Genomic DNA, 24,548 nt, shown 5'->3' with positions numbered 1-24,548 from the left:
TACCTTGAAACAACAAAACAAAACCCAAACCATGTATCTGGAGGCTGGAGACTGTCATCTTAGTACCCTGGAGGCTAAGGTAGGAGGACCCAGTTCAGAGTTACTGGGCTATAAAGCATAAATCAATAGCTTTTTAAGATCTCTGCCACGGAAATACATTCCCAGCCCTGCCATTCCAATTTTTATTCTCTCTCTCTCTCTCTCTCTCTCTCTCTCTCTCTCTCTCTCTGAAACAGGGGCTTCCTATTATCTCTCATCTACCATCTATGGCAATTCTTCTGCTCCCGCCTCCCAGTACTGGAATTAGGGGTATTTCCTGGTGCTACTGTTGTATTGGTTATTGTGTCTCAATTGGGCTTCTACTTCAGAGCTTCTACTCTGCCTTTGATCATTCGCTTCCCAGATAAAAGGCACAGAACTTTTATATTTCTAATAAGCCTTTAATGCACTACAGCTGGGCAGATATCTACCCTCTGTGCTATTATGTCTATTTCCCTATCAATAACCCCGAGCTATAACTCGCTGTGTTCCATTTGGGCTGCTCTTAACTCCAATTGGCCAGCCCTCATGGCCATGTTTTCATGACTCACCTACCCCAAGGGTCTCTCCTCTCCACTTCTCTCGTTTTCTTCCTCATGGTGTCCTCAGACCCCCAGGCCCGAGAACCCAAACCCCACTCATCTCTCTTCCGCTGAGCTATAGGCTGTAGGCATATACATTCGCAGATCAGGGATAACTTGGGGGGCGGGGCAAGGTCACAGCATCCCTTGTGTATGTGCAGATTCTTGCATCCCTGGGGGCCAGGCCTTAGCAGTCCAATACATAGCAAAAGACCAAATCTCAGTATGCTACATTCCAATGTGTTCTATCATGGTTTTTTGCTTTTTAGCAAATCCATATCAGCAAAAAATTTTTCAGCAAATGCAGAATATTATACAGGGTTGTTTAGCAGAATGACCACAATCTGTGTAAACTCATTTAAATAGAGAGCTTGTCTCTGAAACCAAAACATCTGCCCAGTCTCTTCAGAAGGCCAAGTAACCCATGGTTAGAAAAACATCCAGGCCGGGGCGTGGTGGCGCACGCCTTTAATCCCAGCACTCGGGAGGCAGAGGCAGGCGGATTTCTGAGTTCGAGGCCAGCCTGGTCTACAGAGTGAGTTCCAGGACAGCCAGGGCTACACAGAGAAACCCTGTCTCGGAAAACCAAAAAAAAAAAAAAAAAAAAAAAAAAAAGAAAGAAAAACATCCAGGATGTTATCTGCACAAATGGTTTTCATTTCCCCAATCTAATGGATACCACACGGGTTTGTGTTTTTTTGTTTTGTTTTGTTTTGTTCTGTTTTGCTTTTTCTTTCTTTGCTTTTTTTTTTTCTTATTTTTGTAAGAGGACATAAATCTTTTAGCATTTTTCAATATTTCTCTTGACCCTTTTAAGGAAGCAGGATTTTCATAACAAAACCTCCACTAAGAATAACAAAAGTAGTCAGAACATCACGAATACATTTGAGTCAACTAATGAAGAAGTCGGCTTTTGTTAATTTTTAATGTGTGTGTGTGTTTGTGTGCGCGCGCATGAGAGAGAGAGAGAGAGAGAGAGAGAGAGAGAGAGAGAGAGCAAGCAAAGGGGAGAGGCCCTCACATGTTCTTATACCATACCATGGTTGTGGAGGTCATGGGACAATTTTGGGGAGTCAGCTCTTGTCTTCCTTCCACTTGCTGACACAAGGTCCCTCATTTCTTTTCTCTTTCTTTTCTTTTCTTTTCTTTTCTTTTCTTTTCTTTCTCTTTCTTTCTTTATTTTTCGAGACAGGGTTTCTCTGTGTAGCCCTGGCTGTCCTGGAACTCACTCTGTAGACCAGGCTGGCCTCGAACTCAGAAATCCACCTGCCTCTGCCTCCCAAGTGCTGGAATTAAAGGCATGCGCCACCACTGCCCGGCAAAGTTCCTTATTTCTACTGCTGCACACTCTGAGCTAGCTGACTTTGGTCTCCGCTTCCTATTTCCCTGTAGGAGTAATGGGATTACAGATGCTTGCCACCAAATCCAGCTGCTTCCATGGGTTCAAGGACCTTCCATACCTTGTCCTTTTACCCACTGTCTTAGTTAGAGTTTTTATTGCTGCAAAGAGATACCTAGGCCACAGCAACTCTAATAAAGGAAAGCATTTAACTGAGGCTGGCTTACAGTTCAGAGTTTGGTCCATGGTCATCATGGTAGGAAGGCATGCAGGCAGACATGGTGCTGGAGACTAGTTGAGAGTTCTTCATCCAAATAAGTAGGCAGTAGGAAGAGAGGGACACTGGGCCTGGTCTGAGCATTTGTTTTGTTTTGTTTTGTTTGTTTGTTTGTTTTTTTCAAGGCAGGGTTTCTCTGTGTAGCCCTGGCTGTCCTGGAACTCACTTTGTAGACCAGGCTGGCCTCGAACTCAGAAATCCGCCTGCCTCTGCCTCCCGAGTGCTGGGATTAAAGGCATGTGCCACCACGCCTGGCATTGGTCTGAGCATTTGAAACCTCAAAGTTCTTCCCCAGTGAGATACTTATTCCAACAAAGCCACACCTATCACAACAAGGACATACCACCTAATAGTACCACCCCCTAATGACCAAGCATTCAAATCTATGAGCCTATGGGGGCTATCTTAGTTAGGGTTTCGGTTTCTTTTCTTTTCTTAAAAAGACTTACTTATTATATATAAGTACACTTTAGCTGTCTTCAGACACACCAGAAGAGGGCATCAGATCTCATTACAGGTGGTCGTGAGCTACCCTTGGTTGCTGAGATTTGAACTCAGGACCTCTGGAAGAACAGTCAGTGCTCTTAACCACTGAGCTATCTCTCCAGCCCCGCAACAACTCTTATAAGGAAAACATTTAATTGGGACTGGCCTTCATACAATTAAGAGGTTAGTCCACTGTCATCATTTTGGGGAGCATGGAGGCACTCAGGCAGACAAGGGGCTGGGCAAAGAGCTGAGAGTTCGACATCTGGATCTGCAGGCAGCAGGGAGATTCAGTGAGCAACTGGGTCTGGAATGAATTTCTGAAACCTTAAAGCCCTCCCCCAGTGCACACTTCCTCTACCTAGGACACACCTCCTAATGGTGCCTTTCTCTGAGCCTATAGGGGCTCGTTCTCATTCAAACCACCACACCCACTGAGCCTTCTCCTGGCCTGGGTTTTTCCCCCCATTTTGAGACAGAGTATAGTACATCCCAGGCTGGCTTCAGCCCACTGTAGCTGTGGCTGACCTTGAATTCCTCATCTGCCTATTCCCTTCTTCCCCTGAGTTCTGGGATCAAAGGTATGCAGTGTGCGGCACCACACTTGGATAAAGAAGCGGTTTTTCTTCTTCTGGGATGTGAAGTTCATGAGGGTATGTGCACTTGTGTGCACCCACATCTGGGACCAGAGGCTGATGTCAGGAATCTTTCTTGACAGTGATACACTTTTATGTCTTGGCTGTTTTGGTTTTTTTTGTTGTTGTTTTGTTTTGTTTTTTTGATACACTTTTACTTCTTGTTTGTTTCCTGAGACAGAGTCTTACTCTGTAGACCAGCTGGTCCTACACTTACAAACATCTGCCTGCCTCTGCTTCTTCAGTGCTCGGATTCAAGGGTGTGCCTCCTCCAGACATTGTTTCTAAGTTTTTTGAGACAGGATCTCACAAGTCAACAAACTGGCCAGTGAGCTACAATATATCCACCAGCACTCCCCACCCCTACTCCCCCTTCCCCTTCCGCAGTGCAGTTCACAGACAGGAGCTGCTCTGCCTGCCTTTTACAGGGACCCTGGGGCACCCGGACTCATATCCTCACGCTTGTGACACTGGCACTGTACTGAGTCATCTTCCACCCTCCAGAAGTGGTCTTTTAAAAAAAGGGAAAAAAAGGGGGAAGCAAGGCGCGCGTGCACACACACACACACACACACACACACACACACACACACACACACACACTTGAACCCAGTACCTGGGAGGCAGAGGCAGGTGAAGAATCTCTGAAGTCTAAATCTTGCTTGCAATCCAGGACAGCTAGGACTACATAATAAGGCCCTGTCTCAAAACCAACAAGATTCTAACAAAAACCAAACCCAAGCAAATGTGCACCCGGCTTGGAGTGGAGTGAGGTGACATCCTGAGGGTGGGCACTCCTTTCAGCCTGACTCCTATGCTAGGTGCACATGCTGTTTTGAAATTGAAGGCATTGCCTGGTATCACAGGCTCTGGTATCTTCCTCTCCAAGCTCCTCTGTAGGACTTTTCTAGAGAAATTTGGGGGGTGGGGTGGGGCAATGACAAGGGATGGTAGCACACGTTTATAATCCCAACAGTCTGGAAGCAGAGGCAGGCATGAGTTCAAGGCCAGCCTTGTCTAGATGGGCCTATATAGTGAAACCCTATTTCAAACAAAACCACGCCAAATGTCTACAGATTTCTTTCTATATACATGTCTGTGCATATGTATTGGCACTTGCATGCAGGTACCCTCAGGAGCCAGAAGCGGGTATGGGAATCCCCTAAATCTGGAATTAGAGATGTTTGAGTGGCCCGCCCATGGTGCCAGGTCCTCTCCCTTCTCCAATGAAATGATCCCATGACCCTTCCCCTGCACTTTATCTCAGTGAAGGAAGGTCTGACTGCCTCACTGAATGCCATGCCTGGCAAAGCCATTGCCTTCCCTTTGCTCAACAGCGTCCTTATTTCTGGGCAACAATCTTTCTGTGTTGTTCCACAGCCGATGCTGCTCTGCTCTCTGTCAGCGGACTCACTGCCCCTACTGTCACTTGTGGCTCCTCCCATGGCCCTCTGCTCATCCCTATCCTCCCTACCTCCCAGAAGCAGTGGCTCTAGGCATTCTTTCTCTCTCTGTTTGTTTTTTTGTTTTGTTTTGTTTTTGTTTTTGTTTTTTTTTTCAAGACAGGGTTTCTCTGTGTAGCCCTAGCTGTCCTGGAACTCACTCTGTAGACCAGGCTGGCCTCGAACTCAGAAATCCACCTGCCTCTGCCTCCCAAGTGCTGGGATTAAAGGCATGTGCCACCATACCTGACTAGTCTTGAATTCTTGATTGTCCTTTTTGTCTCTGTCTTAGGGTTTCTTCCCTTTGTCTATCTCTATGTTGGTGAGCTCACTCAGTTCCCAGACCTTAAGTGCTACCTATTTAGGGAGAACTTACTTAGACACACACTCACAACTACACACAAGCCTAAGGTGTTTGACGTCATGGCGGTGGTGGGGATGTGTCTCTGTGACCACCACCGCCAGCAGAGCAACGATCCACAGGAGGTATGAAGGTGATTTGTTTCAGTATGAGTAGGTAGCTGGTGTTGGTTCAACCCTCGGACGTCTGACCTCGAGTAGTTTATTTTAGGCATATTTAATCATAGCACAATTTGGTGGAAAACTTCCTGGTGTTATTAACTTAATAAAGCATAACACCTGACCACATTGAAAATCTTTCTAAAGTACACACAAGGCATCTTCCATACTCACGGGTTCTGTAGATTTGCTAAATGTGGCGCCTTCCATAAAGGTAGGTTCTATCGATTGACGAGCTCACGTAAGGGTCTGGGGGAAAAGCTGGTGTGATCTCAGTCACATCAATAGTTCAAAGGTCACAAGGTTATTAACTATACCTGCTTCCAGTCTCTGGGCAGATAACAAGTGACATATCCGTCCCTTTGAAGAACAACCTCTGTGTGTGTGTGTGTGTGTGTGTGTAACATTCTTGGTTCTCCCAGTGTTTACATGTGAGCCCAGAGCATCCCATGCCTTTCCAGTGACAGCTGGCAAAGGATGACTATGATGGTGGTCCTAAAGATGGGCATGGAGTCCCAGCACTTAGTAGGCAATTGAATCTCTTTGACTTTGTGGTCTACATAGCAAGTTCCCGTACAGCCAGGGATATTGTAGAGAGACCCTGTTTCACAAACCAAGAGAAAAAGGTGGGCCCAAAAGACATGACATAGGAACAGCCGTGCCATCTGAGTTTGAGAGGGAGAATTATGCTGTTTCATTAGAGACAAAATGAATGTCACCTCTCAGAATGTGTTTCCCCCATTCAGTGAAGCACTAATTTGTGAATATATGAGACATATACACATACAACATATTTGGCATCCAATATCTCCATGTCAACCAAAACAACAACAACAAACATCGTTTCTAACACGCTCTTCCTAGCTTGCTTTCTTCTCTCATACTGTTTCTGTGTGCTGCTAAGGTTCCTACTTGAAGGCTCTGGCTAGGAACTCTTCACTGGCCATCCACAGGACTGCTCCCTGGGCTCCTGCATAAACATGTACTTACCAATAAGGCTTAAAGACCATTTAGGATTACAGGGCACACATTATCTTTGATCACCCTGTATTCTTCACGCTAGCACTTACTTTTGGTGGGAGAAAGATGCAGAGAATCAGACCGTGAACAGTGAGCACTGCACGCTTAACACTGAGCTATACCCGCCAGCCACCTCTGCTCATTCATTTCCTTCTTCTGCTGGTTTGTGTTCTCCTCCCAGGCCCTGCTAGGTGACTCTTTAAGAGATCCTTGTATTTTTATGCACTGGTGTATTTAAAGCACCAGCAGGCTCAGGTGCACAGTGGATGGACGCTCAAAAGTTATAACAGATGGATTAAGAGCTTGGCTTTTAGAGACGGCTTGGGGTTTAAGAGCACCTGTCACTTTTCCAGAGGAAAAGGTGCTTGGTTGCTAGCACCTACTACTGTCAGGAGGCTGACAACCTTCTAACTTCTAGTTCCAGGGGATCTGATTCCAATCTTCTGTCCTCCGTGGGCACTAGGCACGAAGGTGGTGCGCAGACATCCATGCAGACCACGCTGTGCCTGCTGTTTAGAATAACAAATCTAGTAGTCTATTGAAGCTATGCGCTTTCCCTCTAGGGATGGCCGATTTGCACTCAGACAGGAGGACAACCCTAGAAGACTTTTTCTATTAGACTGCTGGCTATTAAATATTTATTCCTTAACTTCAGTACTTCTGAAGGGCAGAGAGGCATTTTACAACTAACTTAATGTTTTGCCTCAAAGGGGAAAAACCTACTACAGCATGTAGGAGCACTAACCGCAGCCAACAATATTTGAAGGACTTCCCATATTCCTATATTCCTAAAATCTCAAAAAAAAAAAAGCTCATTTAATTTGACCAGGGAAAGGTTATTATTGTTAGAATTTTAAATTCCCTCCTCTGCCTGATTTGGCATGAAAAGTTGTCTTTTCCTAGAATAATGAGAAACATTAGTGTTTCTAATGTTCCAAAGCACACACAATTTCACCACATGCAAAAAAGGAAATAAAAATCCAAAGGCATGAGCTAAAGGACAGCATTTCTGCTCAGAAGTACTGTCTTAAAAACTGGGGTATGGCAGATGTGGAGATGGCTCCGTGGTTAGGACTCTTTCTATCCTTGCTCAAGACCGCGGTTCCAAACTGCCTATAACTCCAGCTCCACAAGACCCACACCCTTTCTGACCCGAAAGGACATATACACATAAATTTAAAAACCCACAGAACAAAAACAACAAAACATTGGGCACAATAAAAAACAGAGACCGGAGGATCTTTAGTTCAAATTTATCCTCAACTACAAAGCTGAGTTCAAGACCCGCTTGAGCTTCTTGAGTCTTTCTCAAAAACAGTGAAAAATTCTAAAGGAAATAGAATTTAAAATTCAATCAGACTCTCCTTGTCTGTGCAATGAAGTGCTGGGAAATCATTCTCGGAGTGTCAATACACCATATATGCCATATTATTCTAACGTCCCAGGATAAGATTTCACTGATGTCCTGGGGCTGCGACATAGAGAAACCCTGTCTCGAAAACCAACTAACCAAATAATGATTTGAATTGTTTTACTTGGTTACAAGACAAGAAAACATGGTGAACACAACATATTTTAAGTAATCACTACTAAAGGTTTCAGACTATTTATGTAATCTTAAAGACACAGTATACAGTTTTATAACTACCAAGCCCACCTATTCATGAAATTTGAAATCGAAACGCTTCTGCTAAATTTCTCTCATCTGGCAGTCATCAAAATCCCGATTGGTTCCTTCAACATGTTTTGACCTTTTCAGTCTGTCATCATAAGCTTTACCCCACTATTACAGAAAACATAAGCAGTCGCCATAATTACACATAGTGAGAAGACAAAAAAAGAGGTTTACTGTAGCCAAGACACAAATAGATGAGTCAGGACGGGCTGGTTCCTTTATGATACCAGGCTTTTGTGAAGAAAAACCACGTCAACCATTAGGGGGAAGAAAACTGCACAAAAGCTGGAAGTCAAATTTAGCAGCGTTTTTCAAGTTTTCTGGGTTTGCGAAATAGTGCCAGAATTTTCAGCATTACACACAACTAAGATTCGCATTTTTAAATATTCCTCAAGAAGACATTTGCTTTTTCGGAAAGTGAAAGGGCGATGGATGTCAGGCACGTATTTTATTATTTATTTTTAATAAACTCATAGCTTTTTGAAAATAAGTGGAAGTTAAATCGACAGAAGAAAGCCATCACAGCATATTTATTGTTCAGGCTTCTGGGTCAGGGAGAATGGGCCCTGAAAGCCTTGTGCTCCGAGGGCCAGCCAATGGAAGCCGAGCTCTCAGCGCTCCTCCACCTCGTGGGCTGCACGAGCCCCGCCTCCTGGTGCTAGGTTCCGCGGAGTTTCGGCACCTTTGTTGCTTTCGGGACCGAACTTGACTTTGTTTGCAGAGGTGGAGGATGCCGAGCCCGGTTCGCCCGTAAGCCGCTTCCCACGGCGGCGATTTAAGTTTCCCCACGCAGGATGTCATCCCTCGCACGGGGGGACACACCCCGCTTCCGATGGGCTCCCGGATCCCGCACGCCCTGGGGCTGCCTCTCCCGGTTCACACGCTGCTGCTGCTGCGGCGCCGGCGGCGGCTGCAGAGCCCGAGGGGCCTCGCGACCCCCAGGCGGAGAACAAAGGGGGCCGGGGCCGCGCCCGCCGCCGGCCACGCCCATCGCGAGCCGCGGGGCCGCGCCCCGAGCCCCTCCCCCGCCCCCGGGCCGCGCAAAATGGCGGCCGCGCTACAAAATGGCAGCCGGGCGGGCCGTGGCGTGGGGACGCTGTCCCCGCGCGCGGCCGGGGTTCCTTCCCACGCTGTCCATGAGCTCGCGCGCGTGTGCGCGTCACATCCCCGTGAACCCCGGGGGCCCCCCGAGTGTAGACGGGCAGGTCAGAGCGCACACGGGAGCGGAGCTAAGGAGGACGGGGTTCGGGGACCCCTGACCTAGCGCCTCCCTGCCACTCCCAAGCCCCGGCGGCTGCGCCTCCATCTTTTCAATGTCCCCGCCATTCCGCGTCTCCCAGTCCGCTCCCTTGTCCCCACGCTTCCTCCTTGGATGGGAGTGTGTCGTCGGTCGTGGGCTCGGCTAAGGCCGTGTACTTTTTGTTGGGACTTTTCGCTGTCTTCTCTCAGAAAATGGCTCGCTTTCCATTCATCCCCTCAGGTTCCCTTTGTAGCCCTCTTTCCAGAAACTTCTCAGGGTAGCTCGGCCAGCAGCGGCGGCGAGCTCCGCGGCCTTCTCCACCCTTCACTGTCATCCCACCCCGCGCATGCGCCTGGCGGCGGCGGGCCGCGGCCCAGGCGCGCGCCCGGGAGACTGTGAGAGTGGCGCGGGCGCGCGCGGGTCCGCGGGGGCGGTGCTCTCTCACAATGGAAAGGTTGCCTCCCCCTCCAACGTTTCCCTCCGCGGCGAGCGCAAGCGCACTCGGGCGACCTCGCGTTCCTTGGAGGGGCTGGGAGGAGGGAGAGAAATGGGTGGCCTTGCCGCGCGCGTGCGCAGTTCGGCGCCGTGCATTTTTTTTTTTTTCCGCGTTGCCTGTGTGATGAGAAGTGGATCTGAGGACCTTCTTGTCCTGTCCTCCTTTCTCAACCCCCCCTCCCCCCCCCCCCAGTCTCGAAAACGGGTCCCTCCGGCTTGGAGGCAGGCCGGACAAAGCCGAGGCAGTGGGGTCGTCTTGCCCACCCTCTCCCGATCCACGTTTGAGAGTTTCCCGATGGACCTGGAGACCCTGCAGGCCCCGGGTGTTGGGCTGCCGCATTGTTCTCGCCTGGAAAGCGGAGGCGAAGGTGCCCTTGCTGGCGGGCCGCGTGTGCAGACGGAGCTCGCCGGGCCGCTCGGGTTCCCTTCGCCGTGGGCTTGCGCCGCGGTGACCACAGTGACCGCGATCGCACTTCCCAAGAAGTGTAGTGGAAAGGACTGTCAGGGCTGTGGGTTCCTGGGGGTGGGGGGCGGGGAAACTAAGAAACCCAAAACCCCACTTGTCATGGAGCCCACCTATGTGAACCCAGAGTTTGAAGGGCAGCCAGAGAAATTGCCTCTCGGGTTATTAGTGTGGGGCGGAGTGTGAGCCAGGAGTCTCCGTGAAGAAAGCACGCTGGTTGTGACAGCCCCACGTCGGGGAGACCCCAGGCTGCCCTTGGCCCTGCTGCTCCCCGGCGTGGGGTGGCGTGGGGGTGGCGGAGCGGCCTGCAGGTGTGTGAGCGCCCTTGACCTCTGTGAGGTCACCCGCCCGGGCTCTGGGCGGAGCCGGATCCGCCTTCCCGGTGGGAACCATGAGCTGGTGACCGGTTCCTCCCGGAACCATTAGTGTGGAAAGCCAGGCTAGAGGTAGAATTCTAGCAAAGCTGTAATACACGGGTTGCAAATGAACACTGAGTCATACAGTCTGTAAATTTGGAGAATCCCTGCCGCACGTTTCTCTGAACAGAAATTATATTTAATAGGGTCTTTCAAATCATTTTTCCACCAGTAGGAAAATAAAGCAAATACTGAGTTGGTTTTTTTAAAGTGTCCTAAAACATTAAAAAAAATTTTGGGGGGATTACATTGTTGAATAACTAGGATTTTTAGAAATATCCTTTACCATTTTTGTTTTGTTTTGTTTTTTAAGTTAGCTGCTCACAATGTAGCTCTGGCTGGCTGAGCTAGGCTGGTCCCTCCTCCAGGTGTTGCAAGTACCAAACTGATCTTAAGGGGAAATGTCCTTTCAGTGCAAGGTTTTTAGGACGAAGAACAACAACAACAAAGAAAAGAAAGAAAGAAAAAGAAGGGCTCTGTGTTAAAATTCAGATGTGTAGAGGTGGGGAAAACACCAGATTTAGGGCGTTTTTTTTTTTATTTACCTTTCTGAGCATTGGTGTTTTGCCTGCATGTATGTTTTTGTGAGACGGACAGATGTTGAATTTAGAGACAGTTGTGAGCTGCCATGTGGGAGCTGGGATTTGAACCTGCATCTTCAGGAAGGGCAGTCGGTGCCCCTAACCACTGAGATTCATCGAGCCCCTATTTAGGGCGTTTTGTCAGTGAAATTGTAAGAGATAACTCTCACTGGATGGGTGTGTGTTTTTTTAAAGTATTTTGAAATTCATCTAGACTCTTCAAAGAAAGTTATCTTCAGACATTTTTGCAGCCTTCAAACTAGAGTCAGTTTTCTTTCATTCTTTCCCCCCCCCCCCCCCCTTTGAGACAGGGTTTCTCTGTGTATCCCTGGCTGTCCTGGAACTCACTCTGTAGACGCTGGCCTCGAACTCAGAAATCCACCTGCCTCTGCCTCCCGAGTGCTGGGATTAAAGGCATGCGCCACCAAGCCCGGCTTTTTCCTTTTTGTATTTTATTTTATTTTATTTTATTTGTTTTTCGAGACTAGAGTCAGTTTTCTAAGAGGAGCCATAGAGCTGAAAACTCAAAAACGGTGAGAAACGTCAGTACATTTCATAAGCAGTTAACCACATTGTGTTTGATTTTTTTATTTCTAGTATTCTATCAAGTACACTTATATAATCTCTGAATTGGTCAAAAGCCGGGACTTGCATTACTTATCTTCTGTTTGGGTCCTGATAGTTTCAATGTGGCAATTTGCTAGATCTGGGGTATTTGGATAATGTGTATCATTTAGGGCAAAGAGTTTCCTTAGAGTTCCCTGCTCCCCCACCCTCCCAAGGTTTTTCTCTGCATAGCCCTGGGTGTCCCGGAACTCAAGATGTAGACCATTGCTGGCCTCAAGCTCAGAGATCCGCCTGCCTTGGCCTCCCTAGTACAGGTATCCCCACTGCTTGGCTTCCCTGCTTTTTTGTTTTTTGTTTTGTTTTGTTTTGAATGTGAAGATTAACACTACTTTTGGGGTTTTAAAGGATAAATGAGGCAGTAAAATGCCATTAATTCCAGCAATGGCAGAGGCAATTGGTAGGGAGTCCAGGCCTGATCAAAAAATAAAAATGAAAATAAAAAAAGAAAAGGATCTATGAAAATGACTGTTAGTAACATTACCATTTGTTCATATGGGATCTATTGTACATAGTGATTTATGGTAGTCAAGTACTAACATTTCAGAGGAACCCTAATTGATTCAGCTGCTGCCTTCCAAGAAAATCTCATTTAATTGGACTGAGGGTGAGCTCAAATGGCATGTGTGGAAACTCTGCGTTTGATTCCCAGCACCACACTGCAAAATAAAGAATCCCAAAGTATATTTGTTATGATTTTTTCCAATTATAAAAGTGAAGAGAAGTTTAGAAAATATAGAGGACTATCTATCTATCTATCTATCTATCTATCTATCTATCTTATTTATTTTGGTTTTTCAACACTGGGTTTCTTTGTATAGCCCTGGCTGTCCTGGAACTCACTGCCTCTCAAGTGCTGGGACTAAGGGTATGTGTCACTACACCTAGCCAAATATTTTTTTTTTTTAATCCACATCCTCACTGATTAAAGTGGCTCACTCCTGTGATCCCCACACTTGAGAAACAGAGGCCATCCCGGACTCCATGGAAACTTTTGGCTATCCTGAGTCACGGGAAGCTATTCCAGAAGAAACAAGAAAATTCAGATTCTGTTACCTGAAACAACAACCATGATTTACATTTATAAGTATCCCTCCAGTGTCTTTTCAGTATAATTCTACAAATATTAGTTAATAACTCTGGATATTAGACAGAGCAGCAGCACTTGTACCCGGAGAAATCTTCCCAACAACTGCTCTCAGATGAAAAAGGCTAGAAAGTTAGGAATCAATCCTCTAAGAAATTATTAAGTTATTCTGTTTTTCTGGAAAACTAAAACCAACAGAGAATACATTATTTAACTCTCTTAGAACATTAGACTATGAAGTATTAGTTCTTGTTAGAGTCTCTAGGTCTAGGTAGACAATATTCAACTTGGGGGTTCTGATAATCTATGAAGATAATTTCCTCACACTGTGTGCTAGTTTGGTATTAGATTGCTCTCTCTCTCTCTCTCTCTCTCTCTTACCATTAGACTCTCAGATACATCAAGTAGTCAAATACTTTTGAGCATTTTATTTTGTTTCATTTTTTGGAAAAACAAAGACTCTGATTAGAACAGGCTTGTCTGAAATTGCTATTGTCCAGTTCTCATGTGCTTTGGGCTGGGTCATTTTAGAGCTTGTTTACATATTTTTATATGGTGGCTTTTAGACGAAATGCATATATTTTAAGTACCTGTCTCCCAGTATTTGTAACTATTTCTTTTTGTATCAATTTGTCGTGAAGTATCTGGTGACTACTCTGTCCTCCTGCCTAAATAGGTATATTAATTACCCACTCCAGAGACGAGGTTACTGCTCAAAGCCTGAGCCTGGCGCTCAGCAGCTTTCCCCATCTCAGCCGCCATTCCGCATGACTGAACTCTGTGAGCATGTCTAGCATGCTAAATACAGCAGCTCTTCACAGTGTGAAAATAGGAGTTGATTAAAAGCAAATCTATTTTAATTCGCCTCTGCAAATGGCTCAGTTTTACTGTCACCTTCCTGGAGTTCTCTTTAATATTCAAATGAGATGCACTTGATCCATTTTCACAGTTAAAACGCAACCTACATTAATGTGATTTGCAGGGATGGGGATGGGCGGTGCATCATAGATAAGTGCTCTATCATGGAGTTAGGGCCTAGAAGCCTTCTGGTTACCCTTTTGCCATGAGTATCAATTACTGTTGTCATTGTTGTTGTTATTAATATTATTTTGAGACAGGGTTTTACTATTTTACCTTGGCTGTTGTAGAACTCAATATGTAGACTGGATTCCAACTCACAGAGACCCGCTGGCCCCTGCCTCCCAAGTGCTGTGATTAATGGTGTGTACAACCATACCTAGCCATTACTAAGCATTTTTTAAAGTTTTATTTTTATGTTGTAATTTAAAAAAAAATTGTGTGTGTGTGTGTGTGTGTGTGTGTGTGAGACAGGCTCTTTCTATGTAGCCCCAGCTGTCAATGGAACCTACTTGAATTTACAGAGATTCACCTGCCTCTGCCTCCTGAGTGCTGATATTAAAAGTGTGCACCACCATGCTCATCTCTGTTTTTATTTCTAATTGTGTGTGTGTGTGTGTGTGTGTGTGTGTGTGTGTGTGTGTGTGTGTGCTTTTCCTCTTTGTGTTTGTGCAGGAGAATGCAGATGCTCTTAGATGCCAGAGGCCTGGGATACCTGAAGAGTTAGACTTACAGGTGGTTGACTGTGAGCCATACACTAGTGCTGGAATCCATCTTAGATTTCTGAAAGAACAGTAAATCACTCTTTGGTGCTGAGTCATCTTTCTATCCCTGACCTAAGCTTCTTTTTTAAAAATCAGAAGATTAGATTATCTTTCTGTCAGCTCTTCTTTGTTTTGTTCTTCCCTTCTATGGAAACTTACAACGATACAGGTTCATGAAGAAATCCCCCTTAAGTATTTTGTAACACAGATGGAAACGGGAAAACAACTTCACCAGTGTTTCCTGATGTGTTGCCAGCAAAAAATGCAAAGCACTGAGAAAAAGAAACTCTCGATTTGGGGCTATGCAAAAATCCTTGCTTGTCCCTTGCCTTGTTATCCACAGCATTTGCACTAGCAATAGAAAGCAGAAAGCCCCAAGGCAGGGATTCCTCAGCCCACTCATCTCCGTGTTTTGTTGCTTCCCGATCATTTCCCAGGGTGGGTGGGTGTCACTGCATTCCTGTGGGGGCTTCTCTCCTCCTACCGTGTGTAAGGTTTGGGGTTTGGTGGCAAGCCACCTTTACCTGCTGAGTTTTCTGATGGACAGATTTTTTTTTTTTTTTTAAAGACAGGGTTGTCTCTATATAGCTATGACTGTTCTAGAGCTCACAGAGATAGTCCTGCCTCTGTCCCCTAAGTGTTAGGATTAAGGACCTTGCCACCAGGACTGGCAACAGTACTACTATTAACAAACCCTCTGGCTAATCTAGGAGGATATTTTGTAAAAAAAAAAAAATAATAAAAATATAAATATATAGTTTTAGGGTTGGAGAGATGGCTCATGCTCAGGAATTAATAGCACTGTCTGCTCTTCCAGAGGTCCTGAGTTCAGTTCCCAGCATCTAAATGGCAGTTCACAAGTGTCTATACCTCTGGTTCCAAGGGATCTGACACCCTCATACAGACACATTCAGGCAAAATGCCAATGCACATGAAATAAATTATTGTTTAAAAATCTAGTTTTAAGGAGACGAGGCAAGAAGACTGCCTGGGCTACATAGTGAGACCCAGTCTCAAAATGAAGAAGAGGGTGGGAGGGTGTCTCAATGCTTGAGGACACTATGCCTCTTGCAGGGGATCTAGGTTTGGTTGCTAGCACATGATGCTCATAACCATCCCTAACTCCAGCTTCAACTACACACACACACACACACACACACACACACACACATATCTCAAGATATATATGTATATATATATATACATATATACAGACACACACACACATATATATCAAGATATATATATATATATATATACATATATACAGACACACACACACACATATATATATCAAGATATATTATATACATATAAACTTAGGCTATATGGCAGACTAAAATGAACAAATAATAAAAAATAAACCCTAGTACTTTTTATGGAACAAAAGAAACAATTATGTGACCCCAAATATTATTGCTATTATTTATGATTTTTTTCCAATTCAAAATACTGCCTGTTCGGTTGGTGAAGTTATATGGTAGCCGAGGTCTACAGTCTCAGTCCTGAGAGGTGGGCACAAAACTAGAAGTGTGAGACTAGCCTGAGCTATATAAGACCCTTTCTCAAAAATATAAACAGTGGCTCTGGAAGACCCTTTCAAATTAAGCCAAACAAAGAAAACACTACCAAGAACTGGGAATGTAGCCTAGTGATATATTAACACACCTTGTTGGACGCGGGCGAGGTCCTTAGGTAGAACCCTAATTTGTGTGTACTGCACACTTTGTAGACCCTAAGGGCACAACGAAACAAAAAGTGTAGGCTGTACCCGAAGCACCATTTTATTTTTGTGTATGAAAAATTAAAGTATGAGTTGCTGACGGTTTTAATGAGTTAAGATTTTTTTTTTCTGTTACTCCACAGTGGCCTTTTGCGGTTTTATCTTTCTGAAAGCCGGCCTTACATGAAAGGTCAACTGCCAGTTTCAAAAGTCTGGAAGGGCCGGAGGTCTAATACTCTCTGTTTAAAAAACCAACTATTCCAAACCTTCCGAGGGGAAACAGTATGGAATGTCTGTATCCTTTCAGCTTTAATTCTTGTGTGTACTGTAATCATGAGCAAAGACATCTTGCAGAAGGTTTCGCAAGCTCCTATATAAAAAGTTGCTTAATGTTACAAGCCAATGATTCTTGGGAGGGATGGGTTTCTCTGCAGCGCTGGTCCCTTGTCTGGGCGGTGAAAAGGGTGGCCTGGTCCCGACCACTTTCCCAAGCAGGCGGGGAATCTAGGCGTCCGGAAATGGTCAGGGGCGGGCCGTAGGGCAGACAGGCATAGGGACTTTGGCCTCTAGAAACCTCTTGGCGTGGAAACTAACCGGGTTCTCTTGTGTTTCCCCAGAGCAACGCCTGACCGCAGGCAGAAGCGGCCCCATCCTCCCCCACCCCGACGCCTCCGGCGGCCGGCCTCCCGGCCTCCGGCGCGCCTGCGCACTAAGCTGACTGCGCGGGCGCCGCTTCCCGGCTCCGCATTCCTCCCCCTTCCGAGCTCCGCGCGCCTGCGCGCCGGCTGGGAGGCCCTCCGCGTCGGGGCGGGAGGACGCGCGCGCGCCCGCGGCCAGGGGGCGGTGGCCAGGCGGCGGGAGGCGGGCCGCGCGCGCCGGTGGGAAGCGTCCGGCAGCCACAGCGCCGGCTCCGTCGTAGTCGCGGCCGCCCGGGTCTCGCTCGCCCCTCCTCCCGCTCCCCCGCCCGCCGCCGCCCGCGCGCATGCGCCGCCGGAGCGCGAGGGTCGGCTTCGGGTGTTTGGTGGCGGCAGAGCGGAGCTGCGAGGCCCGAGAGTCAGAACCTGGGGGAGAGGGATGGTCTCTGCACCGGGGGGAGCCGGAGGAGCCGCCGCCGCTGCCGACGCCACCGCCGCAGCCGCCGCCGCCGCCGCCCCGGCGCCCGCCTCCCTGCGCTGACGGCCGCGTACGAAGCCGGCGAGGGGGAGCCAGCCACCGCGGTCGCCGGCACACCGCCCAGCATGGTCCGGGAAACCAGGCACCTCTGGGTGGGAAACTTACCGGAGAACGTGCGGGAAGAGAAGATCATCGAGCATTTCAAACGGTGAGTGACACGAGGCCCGGAGCCGCGCTGGCACCTCGGGCGCCTCTCCGGCCCGTTGCTGGCCACCGGCAGAGCGGCGACGCGCGGCTGGCTCCGGCGCTCTGGGCGGGCGGCTGCTGTGCGGCCACCGAAGGAGCGGGAGCGCTGGGGGGCTGCGGGATCGCCTTTTTGCGCGCCGCCTCGCAGTCCAGCGCGACTGGCCGGGGCCCCGAGCGCCCGCAGAGCCCGGGCTGTGCGGACGCCGCAGCCGCGCTTGGCATCGTGCGGCACCGGGAGGTGGCAGGCACCCGGAGCAGTGGCCGCTCTCCGGAGATTCGTGCAGCGGCGGATGCTTCAGCTCTCTGCGCGGCTGGGCGGAGCGGGCTGCCTGGCGCTCGGCGGCGGCTAAATGGGCTGCCCGTGTCCCGGAGCTCGCGGGGAAGGGAGCGCGAACGCCAAGCTTGGCGCTGCGGATGCATTCCCGCGCCGCGCTGGTGACCGAGCGTTTTTTTTTTTTGTTTTTGTTTGTTTGTTGTTTTTTTTTTTTTTACAATAGACCCTTCACCTCGAATTCGTTAGTGAAGTAGCCAAAAAGTGCAAAATTTTAGCGATTAGGTATGACTTTTCGGTTTCTCTAAATACTTTTTGCTTGTGGAAGGAAAAGAAGTAAATGCTGCTTTTCATACCCGTTGGTAGCATTTAGCGCTTATTTGCTCCCAGAAACGCGTGTCCGGGTAACTGGTAGAGGCCTCAGCATGCAACCCCACTTACAATGAGAATTTATTCATACTTTCCGCACATTGAGAAAGAACGTAGCAAATCTGCGATCGCCTGTGGAAATTCACTTCTCCTGATATCCAATACCCTGGAAGGTTCCAAGTTGGGCGTACTCTGAATTCCCACTATCCAGTCGGTGCAGGGAATATAATTAGGAGAAGGAACGTCCTCACATTAGAGTCAACCTGGGAAAATGGGTTGTGTCGCCCGGTCTAGAACCTCTTTGGTGAGGCCTGGGAAGCGTGAGCGCCTTCCTTTCTCTCTCTCTGATGGAGGGCCATTGATTCTGTTGGCCGTTGCTCTGACCGGGGGTATTAAATCTTCGCCTCCGGGGCGCGCGTGTGCGCGTGCCCGCGTGTGAAAAGGAGCTGGGTATAGTGAGGCCATTCATAACCTGCCGGGATGTCCTCCGCAGGCCTGGGGGAGGTGCGCGCTGCCTGGGACTCCGGGTGTTTACTACGTTGTGTCTGAGACACGGGAGAGGGGGAGGTCCGGAGATGGAGTGTTGGCCGGGGTGCCCGGGGATGAAAGGGGACTGCAGCAGCTGGAGCGCCAGCAGATGGGAACTTTCTCTGCCCGTGCTGCTCCACCCCTCGGCTCGGGTCTCTGCCCTCTAGTAGCAGGTCCTCAGCGTGGAGAAGATAGCACTCCGCTTTCTTAGGTTCTGGAGTGGAAACCCCTCTGCGCTGTACCTCCTTTAAATCGCCCAGTGGCTCTTCCATGGGTCTCTGCATGGGAAATTGATACGCACCCGACGTGCAAACACGTGCATCGCCTCATTCGCTCTGCTCCTGTGTTGGGTGGTCAGACTTGACATTTTACATCATGCAGATTTCAGAGGCACGGCTTGCCTCAGACCTGGAGTTTGACCCCCTGTGCAAGCCGAGGGAGAGGGAGAGCAGCGAGGGAGGAGGTTGGGCGCAGTCCTGGGAGGCTTGGAAGCGTGGTGCCGCGGTCCGGCTGGTGTGAATGACTCTCTAAGATGGCGGCCAGGACCCACTTTATGTGGGAATCTGCGGAGCCGCTCCGAATGCACGGCAGGGAGGGCGGGAGGAGGCTCGCAGGAGGGCTGCCCGGAGAGCCCGAGGAACGCGGCGCTAGACGAAGGCTCACCGGCACACTGCTGACCCCGCGTTTACAGCAGCGCTTTATCAGATGCTCTTGGTAAAAAGATTATTTGAAGCCTCTGCAGATGTGTGTCCCCAAAACTCCTGTATCGTAAAAGCGACAGTTCTCACTTTGAGACGAATGGATTTTATTTGGTTAGTACACCTTTAATGGGAGCAGAGCATGAGAAGGTAACAGAAAGTAATCTCCCCTTCACCCTTGACCCAGGAATTCCCAGTTCTCACCCCCCCCCCCAAACAGGTACTCACTGTTTCTGGTTTGTTGCTTATCTTTATGCCTACAAAAATGTTCTTGCCGGTTCAGTTGTGGAGCTAAGTATAGATCTCTTTCTCCATATAGTGGAATGTGTTTTGTTGTGATCGCCGCCAGGAAGGAAAAAGAGAATTTGAATCATTTAAACGAAAGGGATGGAAAGGCACTAAGATGACAAGGAAACTTAATGGCGTTCAGACTCTGCCCTGTAGACCTCAGAAACAGAAGAACTCCGAGATGCCTATGTTAAACCGAACCAGAGTGCCTTTTCCTACCCTTTTCCCTAGCTGATTACAACATTAACTAATAACTGTTCTACAGGATTAAGAGGTGTACACTGGGAATACATTACATAAAATGCTTCAAAGACGAATGTTCTTTTAACAGTGGTTAGGCTTTTGCAGTAGGTATTTGGATTAAAAGGACAACAACAACAAAAAACCGTGGAGGCTAAATCAGACAGCTGTGGAGGCAGAGATAAAGGCCTCCCTCCCTCCCTCCCTCCCTCCCTCCCTGCCTCCCTCCCTCCCTCCCGGCTGGCTCTCTCCCTTGCTCGGGTTCTGACCAGTGCTTTCACAGCACGGCAGATGGAGGAAGGGTGCTGATCCACCCCCCCATGCCCCCTAGTGCCGAAGAAAGGCAGCCCAAGAACATGGAGTATTTTTAAAAATTGGCTGTACCTTCTTGCATATAATAAGTCTACTGTGTTCATTTTCTTTACAGCTTTCCATATGCTGAATTAAGAAAATTAAAAGACTGTTTCTGAATAGGGATTTAGTTAACAAAGATCCATTACAGGGCCACAATGGAGAAAGTCCTTTCTTTCTTTTGTGTGGTAGTGGAGCTAAGGGGCTGGAGGGGGCACCACACAACAATTGGTTGCTGTCTGGTAGAGCGAGGTGTGTGCCAGGGCGCCTGGAATTCGAGTTACCAAACGGGTAGAATCCCTCAAAGACTAACCCTTCTCTCTACCTTCCTTTCAGGGTTAAGTACATCACGCAGTGCATTTTCCTTGACTGCCCATCAGTGGTACTTTGCAGATAGGATAAATATTATGTAGTAACTGCCCAGGGGAAGCCTTTTTAAAACATTGTCAAAAGAATGAAACTGGTTAAAAATCTTCTTTATTGAGACAAGGTTTCTTTGGGGAAATAAAGGTTTGTTTTAGCAGGGTGGTTTTCTAGTTAAGAGCCATTATGTATACCCAGCTATCTTTTTGGTCACAAAAATCAGATAATACGACAGCTCCTTCATCCTTGCGGGAGCTCACTGAGGATGTTCGGAGGCCATCGGTGCCATGTCCTTCCTTTACTTGAGTCCAGATGAATTCTATGAAGTTACCTCTAGGTTTGAATATTGTGATTCTGAATATTTAATGATGGACTTCTTTTTTGCATATTTTAAAATTTCAGGAAAATTCAGTTATTTTGGAATAGCGTTAAAATTAATATAGAGTGCTTAAAATGTATTTAATTTCTGGGAAAACTAACTGTGGCAGACTGTGGGAAGACACAGGGGTCCTTTCAAGGAGCGTCTCCGTCTGTCTTGGAGAAGGGACCTTCCCGGCCACCTTTGTTTCAGCCTCCGGGTTGCTCGGGCTTCTCCTGTTTAGTATGCTTAGGAAGAGGCTTCAGGCTGGGTTTATGAAGATATTTTTAGCCCCGTTAACATTGAAGCTTTGGAATTTTTATGTAGAATGCTATAAAGATAGTGGTGCCATGGTGTGCGGTAGCCCAGTCCTTGGAGAGGCTGAGGCAGGTGGACTCTTGAGTTCAAGGCCAGCCTGGTCCACAGAGCCAAGTCCCAGGATAGTCAAGGTTATATACATTGAGACCCTGTTTCAAAAAAACCAAAGAGAGAAAGACAGACAGACACGAAGGCAGCAAGCTTTTCTGCTTTTCTGGGTTGCTTCCACCTCTCACTTTCTCTTAGTTTTAATTTTTGTAATTTTGATTTTTGAGTCGCACACCAGGCTACCGCAGTAGTCACGGGTCGATGCGTACTATAGCCCAGGTTGGTTTCGCTGCCGGCCGGCGAGGTTCTGGAGCTACGGGCCTGACCCTTTACTTTCCATTACTTTGTCAAAGTATTTAAAGCATTTCACGAGGACACCGAATGTCCAGCTGGAGATTATGTATTTCCTTCCTATCATTTCTACTCCCCGTCTTTATGGCGAGCGAGCTCCTCCAGCACCCAGGGAATTAGCACTGGGCTGAGCTGTAGTCAGCCATCCCAGGGTTTAGAATGGTCTACAAAACTTGTATGGTAACAGAAGTTGAACTACTAGCTTTAGCTCTGGGATGATTTTTATTTTATTGTACTCTTCTGTGTGTGCAGGGGTGTCATCTGCACCACAGATCTCTCAGGTGCACATGGAGGGCAGAAGAGGGTGAAGATCCCCTGGGACTGGAGTTGGGGATGGTTGTGAGCCGCCGTGCATGTGTGGCTGCTGGGAACTGAACTCCAGTGTTCTGTCTGGAAGAGCAGCCGGGGCTGAGCCATCTCTTCCCCCCCAGCTTGGGATTTACTTAAGTTTTTGAGTGACACATAGGCGGGTTTCAGGGTGTGGAAATAAGCTTTGAATATTTCGGATTGCTCTCCCCCATGTGTCCCTGTCCACTAAGTTACAGATTGAGAGCGTCAGGGCTGGGTGTGGCTTTACTTTCGTCCCAGATACCTGCCGAGGCAAGCAGGTCTCTGTGAGCTCCAGGCCAGTCAGAGCTGCTGCATAGGGAGACTCTGCCTTAAAAAACATTTTTTTTTTAAATGGAGGGTGTGTGTCTAATTTACAGTAGAATGACTAAAATCCTGACTTAAGTACAGTGAACTTTTTTTGAGACAGGGTCTCTTTCATGTACCCTAGGTTGTCCCTGGTACTTGACACATAGACCAGGCTGGCCTTGATGGTAGAGGGGTTGGATTTCCCTCTTGCCTCTCCCTCACAAATGCTGGGGTCAAGCCACCATTCGGGGTTGCCTTTTATTTTTGAGACAGGTCCTCCCTAATCTTAGTCACCCTCAAATTTGCTAGAATTCTTGATCTTTAAGCATCTACCTTCAGAGAGCTGGGATCATCACATGACCTATCTATCAGGCTGAGTTTATGTGGTGGGCATCAAACCTAGGGCTTCATGCATGGTAGGGAAGTGGTCTATTAAATCGGAGCTGCCTCTCAGACTTGCTTATTTGGATTTTATTATTTATGATTTTAAGTATAGAAAACTCATGTTTAAGCATAGCAAACCGTGCTTGCTTTTGAGAGTCTCGCTGTGTGGAACCAGGCTGCTTTTGAATGGGGACCCTTTCCCCAGCCTGGATTACAGTTTTCCAGCTTGTGGATTTCCATATTTCAGGGAGCTAGAGCATTCAGAGTGAGTTCTAGAAACTCTATATAGTTCCAGGTCTATGCAAAGAGACCCTGTCTCAAAACAAAGAGAACAAAGTTTGCCTAGCTAGGTTGTTGTTGGTGGTGTAGTCTCCCCCTTGGTGTCTGACAGGTGTTTTGTGGGAGATTCCCTGGAATTGTCCTGGCACTCTCTTTATCAGTCGCCATTTGGCAGCCTTAGCCCTGGGTGACAACTCTCGCTATGTGCCCTGCCAGTGTGGTAGCCTTCCTTGGGAGGCTGAGGCAGGAGGATGAATTGGATGGAGCTCTGGGTAGACTGGGAGGAGGCCTGCCTTTGGGTGGTGGCTAGCTGCTGCTCCTTAGGTTTCTCATCCACAGATTTCCGTATCTCAGTCCCAGGAGGAGCCCTGTTTGCTATTGATGTAGTTATGTAGAAACCAAAAGCTTACAGATTTATTCCCAATTACTTACTGTGTGTGTCTCCGTGTGGGTTTGTGCTTGTGAGTGAAGGCGCCGGTGGCGGCTCTCTGGAGTTACATGCCTGGTTGTGAGCTTCCTGCCCTGGGTAGCTGGGATTTGAACTCAGGTCTTTAGAATGCTATGCACTGTTAACTGCTGAGCCATCTCTCCAGCCCCCGAAATCAAGATTTTAAGTGCTCAGAACTGTGACTTTTTTTTTCTTCAGAGCTGAGATGTATGTCATTTGTACATGCATGTTTAATCATGAACATGCTGCTGTGTCTTCATTTACATTTGTATGTGCTCATATGAACTCACAGCAGATGTGCAGCGGTCAGGATCAGGATGGCTTACGGCTTCTTTCCTCTTACCGTGGGAATTGAACTTAGGTCATGTAGCAAGCACCTTCTCTCACTGAGTCACTGCTCCTGTAACCGTATGAGTTTACACTGAGTTGACCTGTTCAGTTAATCAGAATTTTTACTCTATTATTAATTATTACTATTACAGCCAGGCAGTGGTGGCGCACGCCTTTAGTCCCAGCACTTGGGAGGCAGAGGCAGGCGGATTTCTGAGTTCGAGGCCAGTCTGGTCTACAGAGTGAGTTCCAGGACAGCCAGGGCCATACAGAGAAACCCTGTCTTGAAAAAACAAAACAAACAAACAAACAAAAAAATAGTATTGCTATCATTATTTTGTAGGTGTATGGTATGTCTGAGTACAGGCCTGAGTGGAGTGTGTGTGTGTGTGTGTGTGTGTGTGTGTGTGTAGTATGTAGTATGTAGGTCAGAGGACAGTTTTTGGGGGTTGATCCAGGTTGATCAAACGCAAATCTCCAAGCTCCCACAGCAAGCCCCTTTACGCACTGATCCGCCTCGAGGGACGGATGATGAGGTTTTAGCGTCTCCCTTTCTGCGTTTACAACTTCTAGACCCCTGAGAGAGCCGACTCCTGCCCTTACACGCACAGCTCTGCTCTGGAGTTACTACCCTTTGTAACTCAGCTCCCGGGCGCTCTGCCGCC

At 47.7% G+C, this 24,548-nt stretch overlaps 1 protein-coding gene and 2 long non-coding RNA genes across 8 annotated transcripts in view; 1 reads left to right on the top strand and 2 right to left on the bottom strand.

Annotated features, from left to right (window-relative positions):
- Nucleotides 1–7,435: 7,435 nt before the first annotated feature.
- B330016D10Rik (RIKEN cDNA B330016D10 gene) lies at nt 7,436–9,587 on the bottom strand. Its single transcript, NR_030695.1, has one exon. It is a non-coding gene; the product is annotated as an RIKEN cDNA B330016D10 gene (long non-coding RNA).
- Nucleotides 9,588–17,104: 7,517 nt separating this feature from the next.
- Spen (spen family transcription repressor) overlaps nt 17,105–24,548 on the top strand; it is a 70,760-nt gene continuing 63,316 nt past the window's right edge. For 4 of the 6 annotated variants that reach the window (XM_006539073.4, XM_006539069.3, XM_006539070.3 and 1 more), the window contains exon 1: nt 17,105–17,585. In XM_006539073.4, the coding sequence (XP_006539136.1) occupies nt 17,503–17,585 (83 nt within the window). In that variant the 5' untranslated portion in view covers nt 17,105–17,502. The remainder of the gene's footprint in view (nt 17,586–24,548) is intronic. The other 2 variants (NM_001347235.1, NM_019763.2) reach the window with 1 other exon arrangement.
- Gm4123 (predicted gene 4123) lies at nt 18,332–20,200 on the bottom strand. Its single transcript, NR_166589.1, has 2 exons — nt 19,718–20,200; nt 18,332–19,552 (listed from the first exon to the last, which is right to left on the bottom strand). It is a non-coding gene; the product is annotated as a predicted gene 4123 (long non-coding RNA).

This window comes from Mus musculus, chromosome 4, assembly GCF_000001635.26.
Source record: "Mus musculus strain C57BL/6J chromosome 4, GRCm38.p6 C57BL/6J".
Classification (NCBI taxonomy): Eukaryota; Metazoa; Chordata; class Mammalia; order Rodentia; family Muridae; genus Mus; species Mus musculus.
This window is presented reverse-complemented; position numbering and strand designations above follow the sequence as displayed.